Here is a 14,218-nt window from a genome sequence, read left to right on the forward strand (position 1 = left end):
AGAAAACTCAGACCACCAGCACGATGCGGGCTAGTCAGGCCTTAAATGGCAAATGGCCTTTGGCGATCTACATCCTACAAGGTGTGGAGTGTGGACTGTCAGTCGATGCCTTCATTGATATTGATTAGTCGATGCCTCGGGCTTATACGACCCGTTCGGCCTCGCGCTCGGCCTCATAGAGCAAGTTAGGGGTGAAAATGAGGTTACATTCGAAAATACTCAAGACAAGTGCTCGAGAGTCGTGACCTCAACTCACCTCAAGATAAGGTATCATAAGCTTCCTCCGGATTGACCTTATATAGGTCAAAGTCAGGTCAAAGCTTCTCAGGTCATGAAGCTGATCGGAGGAGCTCATGCTATATATTATTCGATTCGGTAAGTCTGCATCCGTTGTAAGCCTTCCCGACTCGTTTTCTCAATTTGATCGGGAGTTAGTGACGAAAAACTCTGATGACCCTAGTGACGCCATATATGACGGCATGTAAGGTCTACAATGCAAAGGTTTGGACATCAAATTTTGCAAGGAAGTTATCAAATCACGATTCCATAAGCTTGAGACGGTCTCAGATCATTTGTGGCGCCAAAATAAGAGTTTTCATAGTTCCCCATTGACTTATATTGGTAATGTTATACGTGACCTATCTGACCTCAGGTGACCTTTGTAAAAAAAAAGATATAGATAAGTTATGAGGGTTTGGAAGGCTACCGATTCCTGCAAGTTTCATCCCCCTGCAAAAGGCTCCTGTGGCACTGACGGCGTTGTGAAAGCTGCGATCCATTTTAGGATCGTGCAGAGTTTCACTTATGCCGTCGTTAGCTATCTGCCATGAAAATGCGGCTGGCGTCACAAGGTCCGACTTGAATCAAGCGTTGAGTGTGCCAATTTTCGTCTTTCTGTACTTCAGCGCGTTTTGAACAATCGCGAAAAATTCGTCTGGGAGTGACTCCCTCCCCCCTCCCCCCTCCTTCGGCCGTGGAGCCTGGCCAGCCAGCGTGAAAAAAAGATACGCTTAGTTTGCGTGCTCATGAGACATCTGATGAGCCAAGAATCCGCGCAACGCCTTAAGCCTCCACCAGTCGTGAAATTCGGGTCGCTAAGCCGCAGCTAAGCCGCCAGGACATGAGTGATAAATAGCTTCACTGCGTGTTGTATGCGCACGAGACACACTCACACGTGCATGTGCATCGCTAACACGAATTATCAGGCATGAGCGCGCCGTGCGCAAGGACGGGTGTAAACCGGAATGTGGCATTTGGCCACCTGACGCCTAAATGACAGCAATGGTACAACTGGAGTTTCAAACTTGTTCACATCAAGGGGTCACAATCGCATGTAGACAGGTAATCCAAGCCAGGGTGTGCTAGTTGCTGCCTATATTTTTAGTAGGGAGTAGAAATTCTACCGGTTGAAGTCAGGAGAAACATTTCCAATAAATTAGATGGATAGACATTAGCCGTTTTCATGACAGCAATTCTGTACACATTTAGTGCAGAATAGTTGCAGATATTGGTGCAGATTTGGTCAAATTAGGCTCATGATGTTTCTTAAAAGTGATCATGTTCGGGTTGCATAGATGCCTATACACCTAATTTTTCAAATTATCAGACATTAACAAATAAATTCATGATATGAAGATATTTGTTGTAAAATAGATTTGGTGCAGATTTGGTCAAATTAGGTGCATTCGCCAGATAGGCCGTCGTGAAAACGGTTATTATTCACCCTAAGTCGTAACATGGACGAATGTAAGCATTCAAAAACACAGTTTAGAAAAAAAAAACAGTTCATTTTGACAGCCTGTTTTTGGCAATCAAAATAATCACGCCTACATCATATAGCATAGCCGAAAGATAGGTACAGGAACAAAATTATAAGAAGTTTCTCGTTAGCTTTATAATGTTTAAACTGTTGGGCATGGCCATGAATGGTGAGATTACTAAGCATCGAAATCACGCATGACGCATATTAAATCCAAACGCTTCCCTTTTCACGCCGCCTATCCGGTTTGTAGCGCGCCGGCGTGTCGCAGAGACTGATGGGTCACCGTTTAGCATCCGATCGCCCTGTCGTTAGCCCGGCATTGTTACCGTACCAAAAATGGAGCGGTGCCGATGGCAAATATCCGAGTGTGTAGCTATACACTTTGCACAGCGTCCTTGGCTAGAGGCCAGCGATCGACAGGCTCGCCACCCGGCTACTCAGGTGGGAGCTGTCACCACTTAGAGGGTGATTATTTATCGCGCCGGCTTTTAGCTACCTGCAACGTTAATCAGATAACTGGCTCCGAGAGAAAACTCGTTCGCAGCCACTGGCAATCAACTTCAATGTGCTATCAATCGTTGTCTGAAGAAGGTTCGATGAGTTATTGATGCATCTCATCAAGCAAGCTCTCGCTTAAAACGATTTGCTTTTCATGTATTTAGTTATCAATATTATCATTTTACCTTTTCCGTTCCATATTTATTTATATTACGTCTAATTAATTAGTTGGATGGCTGGTAGAATGCCTCGGTAAAAACTCCGTTTCTGGCCTAAGGGTCACCGGTAACCGAGTATAACGAACGCGGGTGGACGGGACAAACAAAAGCAGCAGTAAACTTCCGAAATCCTTGGGATTTCGAGCCGTCAGTACCTACAGCTCGGTGTCGGTGGCTTGTCCATTGGGACGGGATGAGTGCACTAGACACTTTCACCTCACTAACGACTATCTCGTAACGACTATTCGTAACGACTATCTAGTACTGGCTCGTAGTGGCCCGTGACTGCTCCATCGTAATGGTTCGTAACGGCTCCCTCGCAATGGCTCGGTAACGGCTCCATCGTAATGGCTCGGTAACGGCTCCTCGGAGCAGCCCTCCCCTCAGAGAAGTCTCTGAGGAGCTGCTTGGCTCTGACAGACCAACAAATCCGGTGAGCACACTGCCCTATATATGAGGACGAGCCGGTGCAATATTGACATCACGGCCCCAGCCTGTGAGACTCGTGACAGACTGTCAGGCAGGTGACAGATGACAGACTGTCACTCTGGTGACAGCGGGTGGTGACAGCGATGACAGCGCCTGAATCGCCACCCCAGCTCAGCTGGACACGCCGTGTTTGTCTCCAGCAGGTTCTATGACGTCACTATTATCTGCACTCGTGTGGACATGATGGAGGGTATGATTTGATCGGAGATGAATGGCCTGATACGATGCATAAACACAATACCGTTGACCTAAACGAACGCGCAAATACTCTCACATGCTCGTTGAATTTCACGCTGTTGTCCTACGTCGAGAAATGCTGATTGATCGCATATTGTGCGCATCTCGCTGGTGCTTCGATGCGCCTATTACCATCGCATCCATTCAGCTGTATATCAAATCCATCATATCGTATGCTAAATCGGTGGTCTTGACCGAGGCAAACCAATCGATCTAGTCTGGCTTGGGCCTTCAGGGGCCTCACGCCGGGGCCACGTTGGGTACTATAGCCATTTACAGACACTCGAGTCATGAGCTCTCACTCTCTGGGTTTTGTGCATTGCAAAATACAAAACACTGAATAAAAGGTGAATCCTCAATGTGTGCTTGTTGGAGACGTTAGATATGAGATTTAAATAGAAATTATGAGATTGAGATTGTGAGATTTAGTACATCTGAACATGCATTCAAGATATGCCTATACAGACTCCTCAATTCGTGATGACTTCATGGGCACCATGATTCAGTATTTGGATGCTACCTGGGTGGCACTAAGCTGTTCAATTAAATACGACAGCTGTACAAGTGATAACAAGATAAGAATGACATGTTTGTACACATGCGCTAGTTAAATGTCTTCCACGTATCTATATGCTTTGGGATTTGTTTGCAACGATTGTGACTAATTGGACAGAAGATTTGTCTTTACAGTTTCTTGGGGGGAAAATCGGTCGATAATTAACCACACACTCCAAATCGCATGCAAATCTTAACCAACAGGAATGTAAAACGCGACTTATCAATGTTTTTAATGACAGAGGCATGGTTATCCATTCGGTCGACTAGTTCCACTATTTACATTTAATTGCACCCTTTCCTATTTTGTTGAGTTTTCAAGCTGCACTTTATCCGGATGGCTTATCACTCGTTAAGCCGTTAGTTCTTTTTATTTTTAAAATGGAATCGTCTCGCTGTATAATATCGTTTCCCGTCGATTGAAGTGAAAACATTCTTGTAGATTTGCGATTTATTTGAAGGAAACAATGCACTCACTAGGTACTCGTTTCATCTGTGTTGGTAGTGTGCGCTAAATTTTTTTTCAGAAAGTGAGATGTTTAAAGACAGCTATAGTGCAAGCACTGTATTTTCAGCAATTGAGATACATTTCAACTGTGGAAAGTACGACTTAAATTCTTGGACGGATCTGTTCAATGAAATTAAAATATTTATCGAAAACAGGTCTAAGCTATGTAACTACACGGTCAACCGCAATGAATAGATTCCGAACCCCAACGTCTTTTTTTTTTCTTTGAGTGTCCCAGGGTTGAAAAGGTATACGTTTTCGCAACGTGTGTGCGTTAGTAAAACATCAGGATGAAGTTGCACTCACTGTTCAATCTCTGCAGGTATTTTACATTGACCTCCAGAAGGCCTGGGACGTACTCACAGGGACGGTGCTCGGACATGACTCTCTGAGTTGCAGACGATAGCCGGCTCGTGAGGCAGTCTGACTGACCCGATCTGGTAGGGAAGGAAAGACTCGGGAGAGTCTTCGCAGTCCTGAAGCATCTATGTAGCTACACTAAAGTCGAATTCAAATGTATTCAGTAAAAGTTATGAGTCGGTCCCGAGGAAATTTGATAGGTATTATTTTATAGGTGTGAGATGAAAGCTCCTTCAAAGGGACCCTCCCACCTTTCATAGAAATGAAGACGCTAGTACCTATTAGTAAGATTATGTATTTCAGACCTTAGTTTATGTATGTACATTGTACAATGTACATACTCGATTAAAAGAATGTTGTGAAGTAAATACTGCCAATCATCCCAATATTAAATCATATCTATCCCGAAAGAGCTTTCTACCACATTTGCTGCAAAACTACATCTCGTAGTCCCCGGCTTATTCACTGCTTTATGACCGATCAATCATGGCATATCAGTTTCATCTTGTGTGCAAACAGCAAAAACCAGTATGTACTTAAATGAACGTTGAATGGCAGTCGCTCACGGGATATCTGCAGTGGTAAATTAGGTAGTAATCTGTTTTGTTTATCATATTTCTGTTCCATTTTCTGCATCGTTCAACTGTTTTATATGAAGACGACCTTCAATGACCGGCACAGGCAGCATATATCACCTCACCCGCACATCAACGTGACATCTCAGCTGCAGCTTCCGGCCGCATACATTTTATTCTCATAGTACCATCGTGACACACTACATTCTTTACAAGGGCACTGCGTTCAATCACCGCATTCCCACTCGGTCTAGACTCTAGCCGACCAGATCCCGTCTGCATAGGCTGTTTGGTCGCACCCCGTCACCTGACCCCCTCCCTCCCTCCTCTATAGTCTATACAGTGGACGTGCTCACAGTTAATGAAGGTCATCCCCTTCCCCTCCCCGCCCGATACCACCGGTGTAACTCCTGCCAAACTCGCCCAAACTCGGAAAATCCGCGCTCGGTCGCCGGCTGAGCCACGGCTGAACCGGGACCGCGGTGGTCAGCCATGCGCGCTGTATCGGACAGCTCTGCTGCGGTAACGTGTTGGACCAGTGTCGACGTGATCCACTCTCAGGTGCCGGGCTGGCGCCCCGGGAGGACGCGCGTGACCCCGCGTCGTGACGTCGTGACGCGACGGACGTGACGTCACCGGGTCGTGACGAGACGCCGTGTCTGTGACGTGACCGGGCTGGCGGCGAGCCGGGAGGCACCTCCATCGGGCGTGGCGTGACAGACGAGATCGGCCCGCGCCCTCGGAATGGTCGTCCGCCGCGGCACGCCCAGGTAGATCGAATTGAAACTTCCTTGTCAAGATTGACGCTTCATGGGCATAGCTCGAATAGTGATGAATCAATCACGGGCTGTCGCTAACTGTTGTAGATGCGAGTAGTTAGACCGTCCTGTTGGCGTGTGATTGTCTATAATCCACTGTCGTTTCTGGGTGGTCCCTCTCTATCGACCGTGGCGAGTGCTCCGCGCTGTAATTCCGCTTCAACACCTCGTCTGTCGCCGCCGCCGGCCGCCCGGCGCAATGAAAAGCGTGTCGGCCGGTAGACTACCGCCATTACTCTCCCAAACAAACTGGTTTTGGCCGCCAATTGGCGCTTCTCGGTGCTGCAGCGCGGCTCCACAGAGGCGGGCGCTGCTCCGAGCGATGGATGCAAAACGGTGGGGCGTGTCAGCCGACGGCACTGATCGCGACTGATTCCGCATGGGCCCGCACTGGCTAATGGCCCGTTCGGAGCGGCCTTGGGGTAAATGTTCCACCGGGAGCTACTTTGTCCGTGAGTACTGGCCGTACTGAGCTGTCTCAGCTTCGGTAATTTCCGCCGGAATAATGTAGAAATGCCAACGGCTGGGTGGCGCTAATCCGGACAGTCTGACCGAGAAGCTTGTCCTGACCCACCAGACAACAGGTAGGTCTCTGGTCAGCCTTGGACAGCCGTCTTCAAAGGACCAGCGCCCTTATGCGCGCTGGTCAATCCCCACTGGAAGCCATGGGCTTTATAGTTCACGTGCAACCGCTCACTTGGATTAAACTCATCAGATTCAGAAGTTGAGTTGAACAGAGAGCTGAGGGTCCGTTCAGTCCACGTGGTTTGTGTGGTTATTCTCGTCTGTCCACGTGGAGGTCGCTCAGCCCCCGCAGCTGTTTGGCTAGGTCAGCTGAGCTGAAGACCCGTTCTCCTCCCGTGACTGCGGATCGGTCGGCTGAGTTGAGCACCTCCTCCCGTGACCGCGAGTCGTTCGGCCACCCACTCGCCTCTCGCGGCGCGCCGTGCCGTGTGCGGACAGGTGGAGCCGCCGGCGGCACCGGCTGCTCCCCTGGCACGGACCGCACTGCCGCCGCCGCCGCCACCGCGGCTCAGTCTTCCGACGAACGTCGAACCGGCAACACGGTGAACGGACTCTCTGCAAAGCCGACAGAGCACCTGTCGCGGGTGACGTTAAGACCGAACCACGTGGAGGTGTGAGACATCACGTGCCGACCCGTGCCGTTTCGTGTCACGTAGCATCCGGTGCCACGTGCCGCTACGTGCCGTTCCGTGTCCCGTGCCGTGCAGCCGTCCAGACGGTCTGTATTTACCTGTGCGGCGCCCGGTAAGGTGACTGGCGGGTGGACAGTGACTGTGTGAAATCCTCGGACGGCGCCGGCGCCGCCCGCGGTGATTGTCATTCGTCCAGGAGGCAGGAGCTCTCCATCAGCTCCTGTCGGTGGGGCGGCGCGCACGGGGCGGCCAGTCGACGGGAGTGGGAGTGGAGACAGTCGACACGGTCCGCGCTGACCGAGACAGAGCTGAGAGTGAGGATTAGGGCGGTCAGGAGCGGGCCGTGAGCTGTCGGTGGTGCCGTGAGCCGTGTGAGATCCGGTGAGCGCCGTGTGAGATCCAGCCGGCGGGTGAGAGGGGCCGTATGGTGCGTCCCGGCCCGCCGCCGCCGGGGCCATGGTGACTGGTAAATGATGCGTGCGGCCGGCGCCCACTCGGCCCTGCTCCCGCTGCTGTTGGTGATGGTGACCGTGACGTGGTGCTCCCGGCTGGTGCCGCGCCGGTAAGTAGCTGGTGATCGCCGCACCTGCTCCAACTCCACCCTGCATCTCGCCCAAATCACCGCCACTGCTTCACACCTTCACTCATAAGGCATGAGGACGTAGGTAACGAGCCACCCACTTGGCATACTCTCGGAACTGATGATTGTTGGTCTCCCATCATTAGAAATAAGTTTCGATATTCTTTCCTTGCTTTTGTGCTAATCTTTTGTCACTCCATATCCCCATATAATCTGACTGAGGTGGGCGATAATCAGCGATAATTGACAATTTGTGCGCTACGGCGATCGGTCTCGTGCTATGCTTTGATTCCGGCGATTGCCTCATGGCATGTTATCGTCTATTAGCTGTAAAATCACGCAATGATAAATTGCATGCTCACGGACCATTCTGAAACCGCTAGTTTCAACATCCCACGAAAACAGGATGACCGAAGTGAATTGAGCTGGACAGCATGATTTATCAAAGTACTATCGACTTTTGGCTGACAGGCTAAATAAATTTAGAATAAAATCAATCAAAATATTTTCTTGTTTTAAGTTAATGGCATTCATCGATTCAGTTTGCATACAACCTCGATAGTCACGATTTATGTAGAAAAGAGCATTTGCCGGTGTATTTTGCTTTCTAAATTTACATAGATTTCCACGGTTTTGTGTAATTTACAATTCCCAATATCTTATCGCCGCGCCGAGATGGATGTCGTCGGTTGTCGAGATGGCTGTCAGCGGCTGATCTGCCGCGGTCCCAGGAATTTGGAGTGCTGCCGCGATGAAAATACGGTGGTTCAGCGGTGCTGAGCGGAGCGGTAGCGGTTCGCGGTACCACCACGCCCCTGGTGACACGAGCGGTCATTGTGCTCTGCCGTGACAAACCGGCCGCTCCATGCGCGGTGACGGACAGATGTCAATTTCCCCGCCCCCAGTCGGTAGTGACTGAGGCGACAGTGTGTCAGCGCCGTGTAGGTAGGGAGGGCCGAAAGGGCACGCTCCGGACGGAGAGGGGACGGTGACGGATGGCCGCCTGAAGTGCCAGTGACGGCCACGCGTTTCGCTGACGACCCGCCCGCTGATGGGAGGGAGGGGAGGTTGATAAGTTGTTGTCGATGAAAAGGATAACTGACTTTGATTTATCGAATTCCGATCATTTTCTAGCAACGATTAGTTCTTAGGTAACGTCAGTATACCGATGCACCAGTCTGGATGCGAAACAAGTGCCATACTCTCACTGTCTCTCACTGTCTCTCACTGTCCAACCGTCTCACAACTGATTGGCCCAGTAGTGTGGGCAGCCGCACCGTTTAGCGCTTTGTCTGACACTGTATCTGGCAATAATCTCCCGCTCCGCCGTCGTGACCCGTGAATTTGTCACATAATCGTGAGCAATGGCTCAGGTAAAATACCCCATACACTCCAGTTCACTGATGTTGTGCGACCGTTTCTTGCGAGTCAATTATGTTTTTGGCTCGCTGAATGCATAAAAATGAGGGGTAGCTCGGAGCATTGTGAATCCAATCAGCCCACAATCACGATTGCTGACGTAATCGATAACTTTTCAGCGGCATCAGAACGGCTTTCTCTAGACTGAACCATAAATTATTGCATTTAGACGTTTTTGTCACAGCAGATCACCTACTAATCGTATAACTATAGAGTATGAAGTACGAACATGACGTGATACTCAAGGTAGGCATAGTAGGTATGTACATAGGTGTGCGTATATGCTCCAGGAAACAATTGCCGTTTTCACGACGGCCATCTGGTACACATTTGGTGCACATCTGGCGCAGATTAGGTGCAGATTTGGTCAAATTAGGTTCAGTGTGTCTCTTAGTAGCTAGCAGCTAGGGTTGCAATTATTGCTTATATGCACCTACTTTGTCATATTATCAGAGGGCATTATCGATTAAAACACTGAAATAGATTCATAAAATGAAGATATTTGCTGTAAAAGAGATTAGGTGCAGATTTGGGCAGATTAGGTGCATTCGCCGGATAGCCTGTCGTGAAAACAGCCAATATCTTTTGTTCAGGCTATAGTTTAAATAACTTTTCTTCATTGTGAGCATGTTAGATAATTTATGAACTGATCATGACGACAGACAACAGAGTCTGTCTTAATGTCCAATGACAGCGATCCTAAGTCCTCTTCTCCCTACCCATGCCACGTTCGCAGAACCGGGCAGTGGATAGAAGTAAATTCAACAGCACGAACCCGCGTATAGGTGAAGGCATCAGTACCGGAGACTTATGACAATTGGTGAGCTATAAGCGGAAGATTACGCTCGTAACAATAGTTAGGTTCAGCTACCTAATACCTACTTGTTTCATCAATGAATGTTGGAAATACTAGCGATTAAACGCAGTAGGTAGGTACTAACTAGGTAGGTATCTAACTTATTATCTGAGGACGTATTTAGATAAGGTAATTTAGTTTCCATTCGTCAGGCTAACGAGGCATTCAGCAAAGCCGGTCCATGCGTAGTCGCGAAAGCAATAATAACTTCAGAACATAATTCCTAGTAATTCAAATATTCATTTATGAAAAGCAATGCAATTAGCTATTATATTGTGCATATGGATAAGAATGTTAACAACCGATGGGTGTTAGGTTTAACGTGAGTTACCTTGTACTTGCATTTCATTATGCATAAGCAAATAATAAAAGACAGGTTTGCCGCTTGATAGTTCAACAGGCTAATTATTGTAGCTCATAGGTCCGGTGCAGAACTCGTCTTGGTAACTCCGAACTCGTCAGGGTAGGGGTAGGAATAGACGCTGCCTGTTGAGTACCAAGACTTTGGACTTACTTCATCTTCGGAGAAATGCGAACGAAATGCACTTCGATGAAATTACTTGGCGAGACAGGATTTCGGTATGTCTTTCTAGAAATACAGCATAAAATTGCATCCTCTCTGTACAGTGCTTAGTCAACGGAATCCGGTTTTCCGGCGTCGGCGTCGGTGCAGATGTCATCAACATCTGAAATAACAATAAATATGAATTCCATCAGGAATCTCCAATAAATCTTCATACATGAGCGTTAACACTGTCATGCGCAAAGCAGAGAGTTCACGAAGATTGACATATTGCTATACGTTCTAGATGACTGAGTCGTTGCACGGATCAGCAGCAGTGCAGTCTTATCTTAACCCACATCCGTAGTATTTTGGTATCAAATATAGAGCCTAAATGAGTCTTTGTTTATTGCGCGGATAAAATGAGTATATCCCTGGGTGAAATCTGAATTGCCGAATATATGTTCAAATGCAAGACAGGATAATGACTAATCCCAAACCCTAAAAACCGCTCAGAAGATAAACCGTCAGTAAAAAATTTGAAAATGGAAGTATGAAGGATAAGATGAGGGGCAATGCATTATTCATGTCGTGTTGATCGCCCATACCAGTGGTCCGTTTGAAGGAGTTGCGGCTCGTGCACGTTTGACATCGATATGCGCTAGTAGAGAGGAGCCACAACACGGCATTATCCCCTTATTACTGGAGCAAGACGAGTTATGCACCAGCCCTATTAGCTTACAATAATTAGCCTGTTGAACCCGGCACCGGAATTTTATCTGGGACATCGGGATGCGTAATGACGCTTATCTGATTTCTGAGACGGACACCGTATGTCCCATCTGGACACTTTAAGCTGTAATAAATGCTCGGGTTCCAGATGAGAGGAAGACGTAAAAACTGGTCAGGCATCGAATGCGCTTGCAACGATATGCATAAGAGAATGCAGCATTGCAAAACAGGCTGCGTGATATTGATTGCTTGTGAGCGACAATCTGCGCGAATGGATTCATTCCGAATGACTTCCAACGACTCTGTCTTGAGAACATAGATGAAAGTTTCTATACCGACTGGCGAAATGCGCAACAGTGGTCGATACAGATTCGGATCAGACAGGCATGGGACCAGCACGAGTTTGAATTGGCAGACAAAGACATGTTCGCATGCCGTCTACCGCGGAAAATAGAAATGACTTCGCCATACCTCCACCGAGATCCAGAGTAAACACAGATGCACATTGCACCTTGCCGATAGGTTATGAATCAACATCGACTGAAGCTCTGGGACGCCATGCTTCTGGAATGCCGCAGAAGGCCGGTTCCCGGATAATCCTATTGTTGACTCAACTGGTTGGTGGTTGGTGAAATCTACAGACCCAGTCGAATCCATGTGATTGAATCAGTCATGGGAAGCGTTTGCCACTTTGTCCGGCGCTCCATTCATGGCCCGGGTGTTGGCCGGCGTCGGTGTGTCTGTTGCGTCACTCGATGGGTGATGCAGTAGGTCTGTTGGGCGGCGGCGGCCCCATTGTGGGCGGCCACCCCCGGCCGGAAGCCCTGCCGTGTCTGACGAAACGCTGTCTGCCGGGGCGGGGCGCTTCCCGCCGCCACTGAGCTGGCACATTCTGTCGTCGACGCGGTGTCGGGGTGCATACCGCGGTAGTCGTTCGGTCTGGGACCAGCTTCCGTGAGCGGCTGGAAGGCACGTGACGTGACGTGACGTGACGTGACCGACATGGCTGAGTCAGACTCGACTCAAACCGAACTGAGTCTGACCTGACCTGACCTGACCTGACCTGGTCTGACCTGTGATCTGACCCGGCCTGTCCCGACCCGACTCAACCCTGATGGAATGATAGTCCGCTGATCTGATGGTTTGACCGTGACACGACCCGACCTGAACCGAACCGACCGACCCAACCTGACTCGAATCACATTCTATATCTGACTGACCTGATTTGACCTGCGGAGCTGACCCGAGCTGTGACCGTGCCTGACAGTGACCTGGCCCAGTCCGGCCAAACCTGCCACAATCGGACGGCTGCCGACCCGCGGGTGGTCGCTGGTCAGGCGCCGAGACGGCGGCGTTACGACGCTGCCAAACGCCGCGGTGAAATATAGCCGCCCGGGGCCCTGGAGCCGGCGATAACATCAAATGGTTGGCCTAACTCGCCGGCTGTTGATAAACGATACGACATGGTTATGAGAGCCGACGGAGAATAATGCCACAGCTGACTAATTCCTGTACTAACCGCTTCATCAGAAGATTTGCAACGTGGTTTTCCTTTGAGTATGGTCATCATTTCTCATTTGGTAAAGGTATGGGCTCTATCGTTCGAAGCTCGTTTATCCCTCATGTAACAACCAGTCGTTCGTCAACCGCAGACACAGAGACCGTGCAATGCTCCCTACACTCCCGGCCGGCAGAGGGAGAGAGGGGAGGTAGGGAGGGAGGTGACTGAGCGTGTCACCTCCTCTGACCGGAACACCTGAGCTGAGGACAGCTCCCGGGGACAGAAGCAGCTGCGGCCTGCGGGGCGGCGGGGGCGGGCCGCGACTGCAGGCCGCAGGGCATAGAGTACGCGTGCACGGACCGCTCAATGTTGACGAGTTCTGCCGGTCGGATTTCAGTTCGATTATTATGCGCTGATGGCTCGTTTGTGGGCTGTTTAATTAACGTGCGGGAGGTGTCAGAGTAGCATCCAAAAGTCATTTAAGTGGTACGTCGTGGTTACGTGCTGAGTGACATCGATGCAAAATGTTGAACAGTAGCGATGGAATATTCTACCAGGAGTTTCACCTTCATAACGTGCTATCATCACATGTTGACACGAAAACGAGTGTCCAAGCTCCCATCAGCCAATGCAAACTTCTGTTTGAGGACTGGCCCATCATGAAGCGACGATAGGTCACCTTTTATGTTCCTTCTGTGAGGTCTGTTGAAGCGGCCATGATGCCTATGTGTTGACTGCGCTGTCCGCTGTAACGTATACCGTTAGAATGTCTGCCGGCCGGTTCTGCCACCTGAATTAGGTTTCCGAGCCGATTATGTACATTGTGGCGGCTCGGCGTCTCATGTTTCTGTTACGCGGTTCCTTTCCTTATCCGCGCCGCACATATCCACTGTCCACCGTTACGAGTCGAGTGGATCTAGTCAGAGCGACAGCCGATCCTACGGGTACAGGCTTTATATGATTGGTAAATCCACATCATTGCCCGTTAAAAATCATTGACCGTTTCCTTTATCAAGGAAAGTCAGCTTCAGCCATAAATGCATATTCAAGTGGCGGCATAAGCACTGTTTTGTGTCTTTTATGAAGAAACCATCAGTTCGTTTCTTTAAACTGATATGCTGAATATATATGGTGCGCCGAACGAATTTGCATACTCGTATATCTTGTAAACTTTTCATAATCGGTCGAAGCCTTTTGAGCATCTCGCTTAGCCATGATAAATCCGAGTAAGCTTTGGAATGTCTCGAACAAATCCGGATCATCTGTTAAGCCAAAGGCGCCGCTATCACTGCTCAACGTATGCAGCCATTCCAAACTGCAACTGCGAGGCCGGCCCCGTTCTCCGAAAATAAGTGGCCCTGTCCGCATGCAAGCCGGTCTACGCCCTTTATCTGCCCTATCAGCTACCATGGGAGCTGAACACGTTTACAGCCTCTCTCTCCTCTCTCTCT

General features: G+C 49.2%; 1 protein-coding gene across 1 annotated transcript in view; it reads left to right on the plus strand.

Moving 5' to 3' along the window:
- The first annotated feature begins 5,703 nt into the window (after positions 1-5,703).
- LOC122381495 (protein Wnt-2-like) overlaps positions 5,704-14,218 on the plus strand; it is a 35,206-nt gene continuing 26,691 nt past the window's right edge. The window contains exon 1 of the mRNA XM_043365725.1: positions 5,704-7,739. Coding sequence (XP_043221660.1) covers positions 7,648-7,739 — 92 coding nt within the window. The 5' untranslated portion in view covers positions 5,704-7,647. The remainder of the gene's footprint in view (positions 7,740-14,218) is intronic.

This window comes from Amphibalanus amphitrite, unplaced genomic scaffold (assembly GCF_019059575.1).
Source record: "Amphibalanus amphitrite isolate SeventyFive unplaced genomic scaffold, NRLGWU_Aamphi_draft 000121F_arrow, whole genome shotgun sequence".
NCBI lineage: Eukaryota > Metazoa > Arthropoda > Thecostraca > Balanomorpha > Balanidae > Amphibalanus > Amphibalanus amphitrite.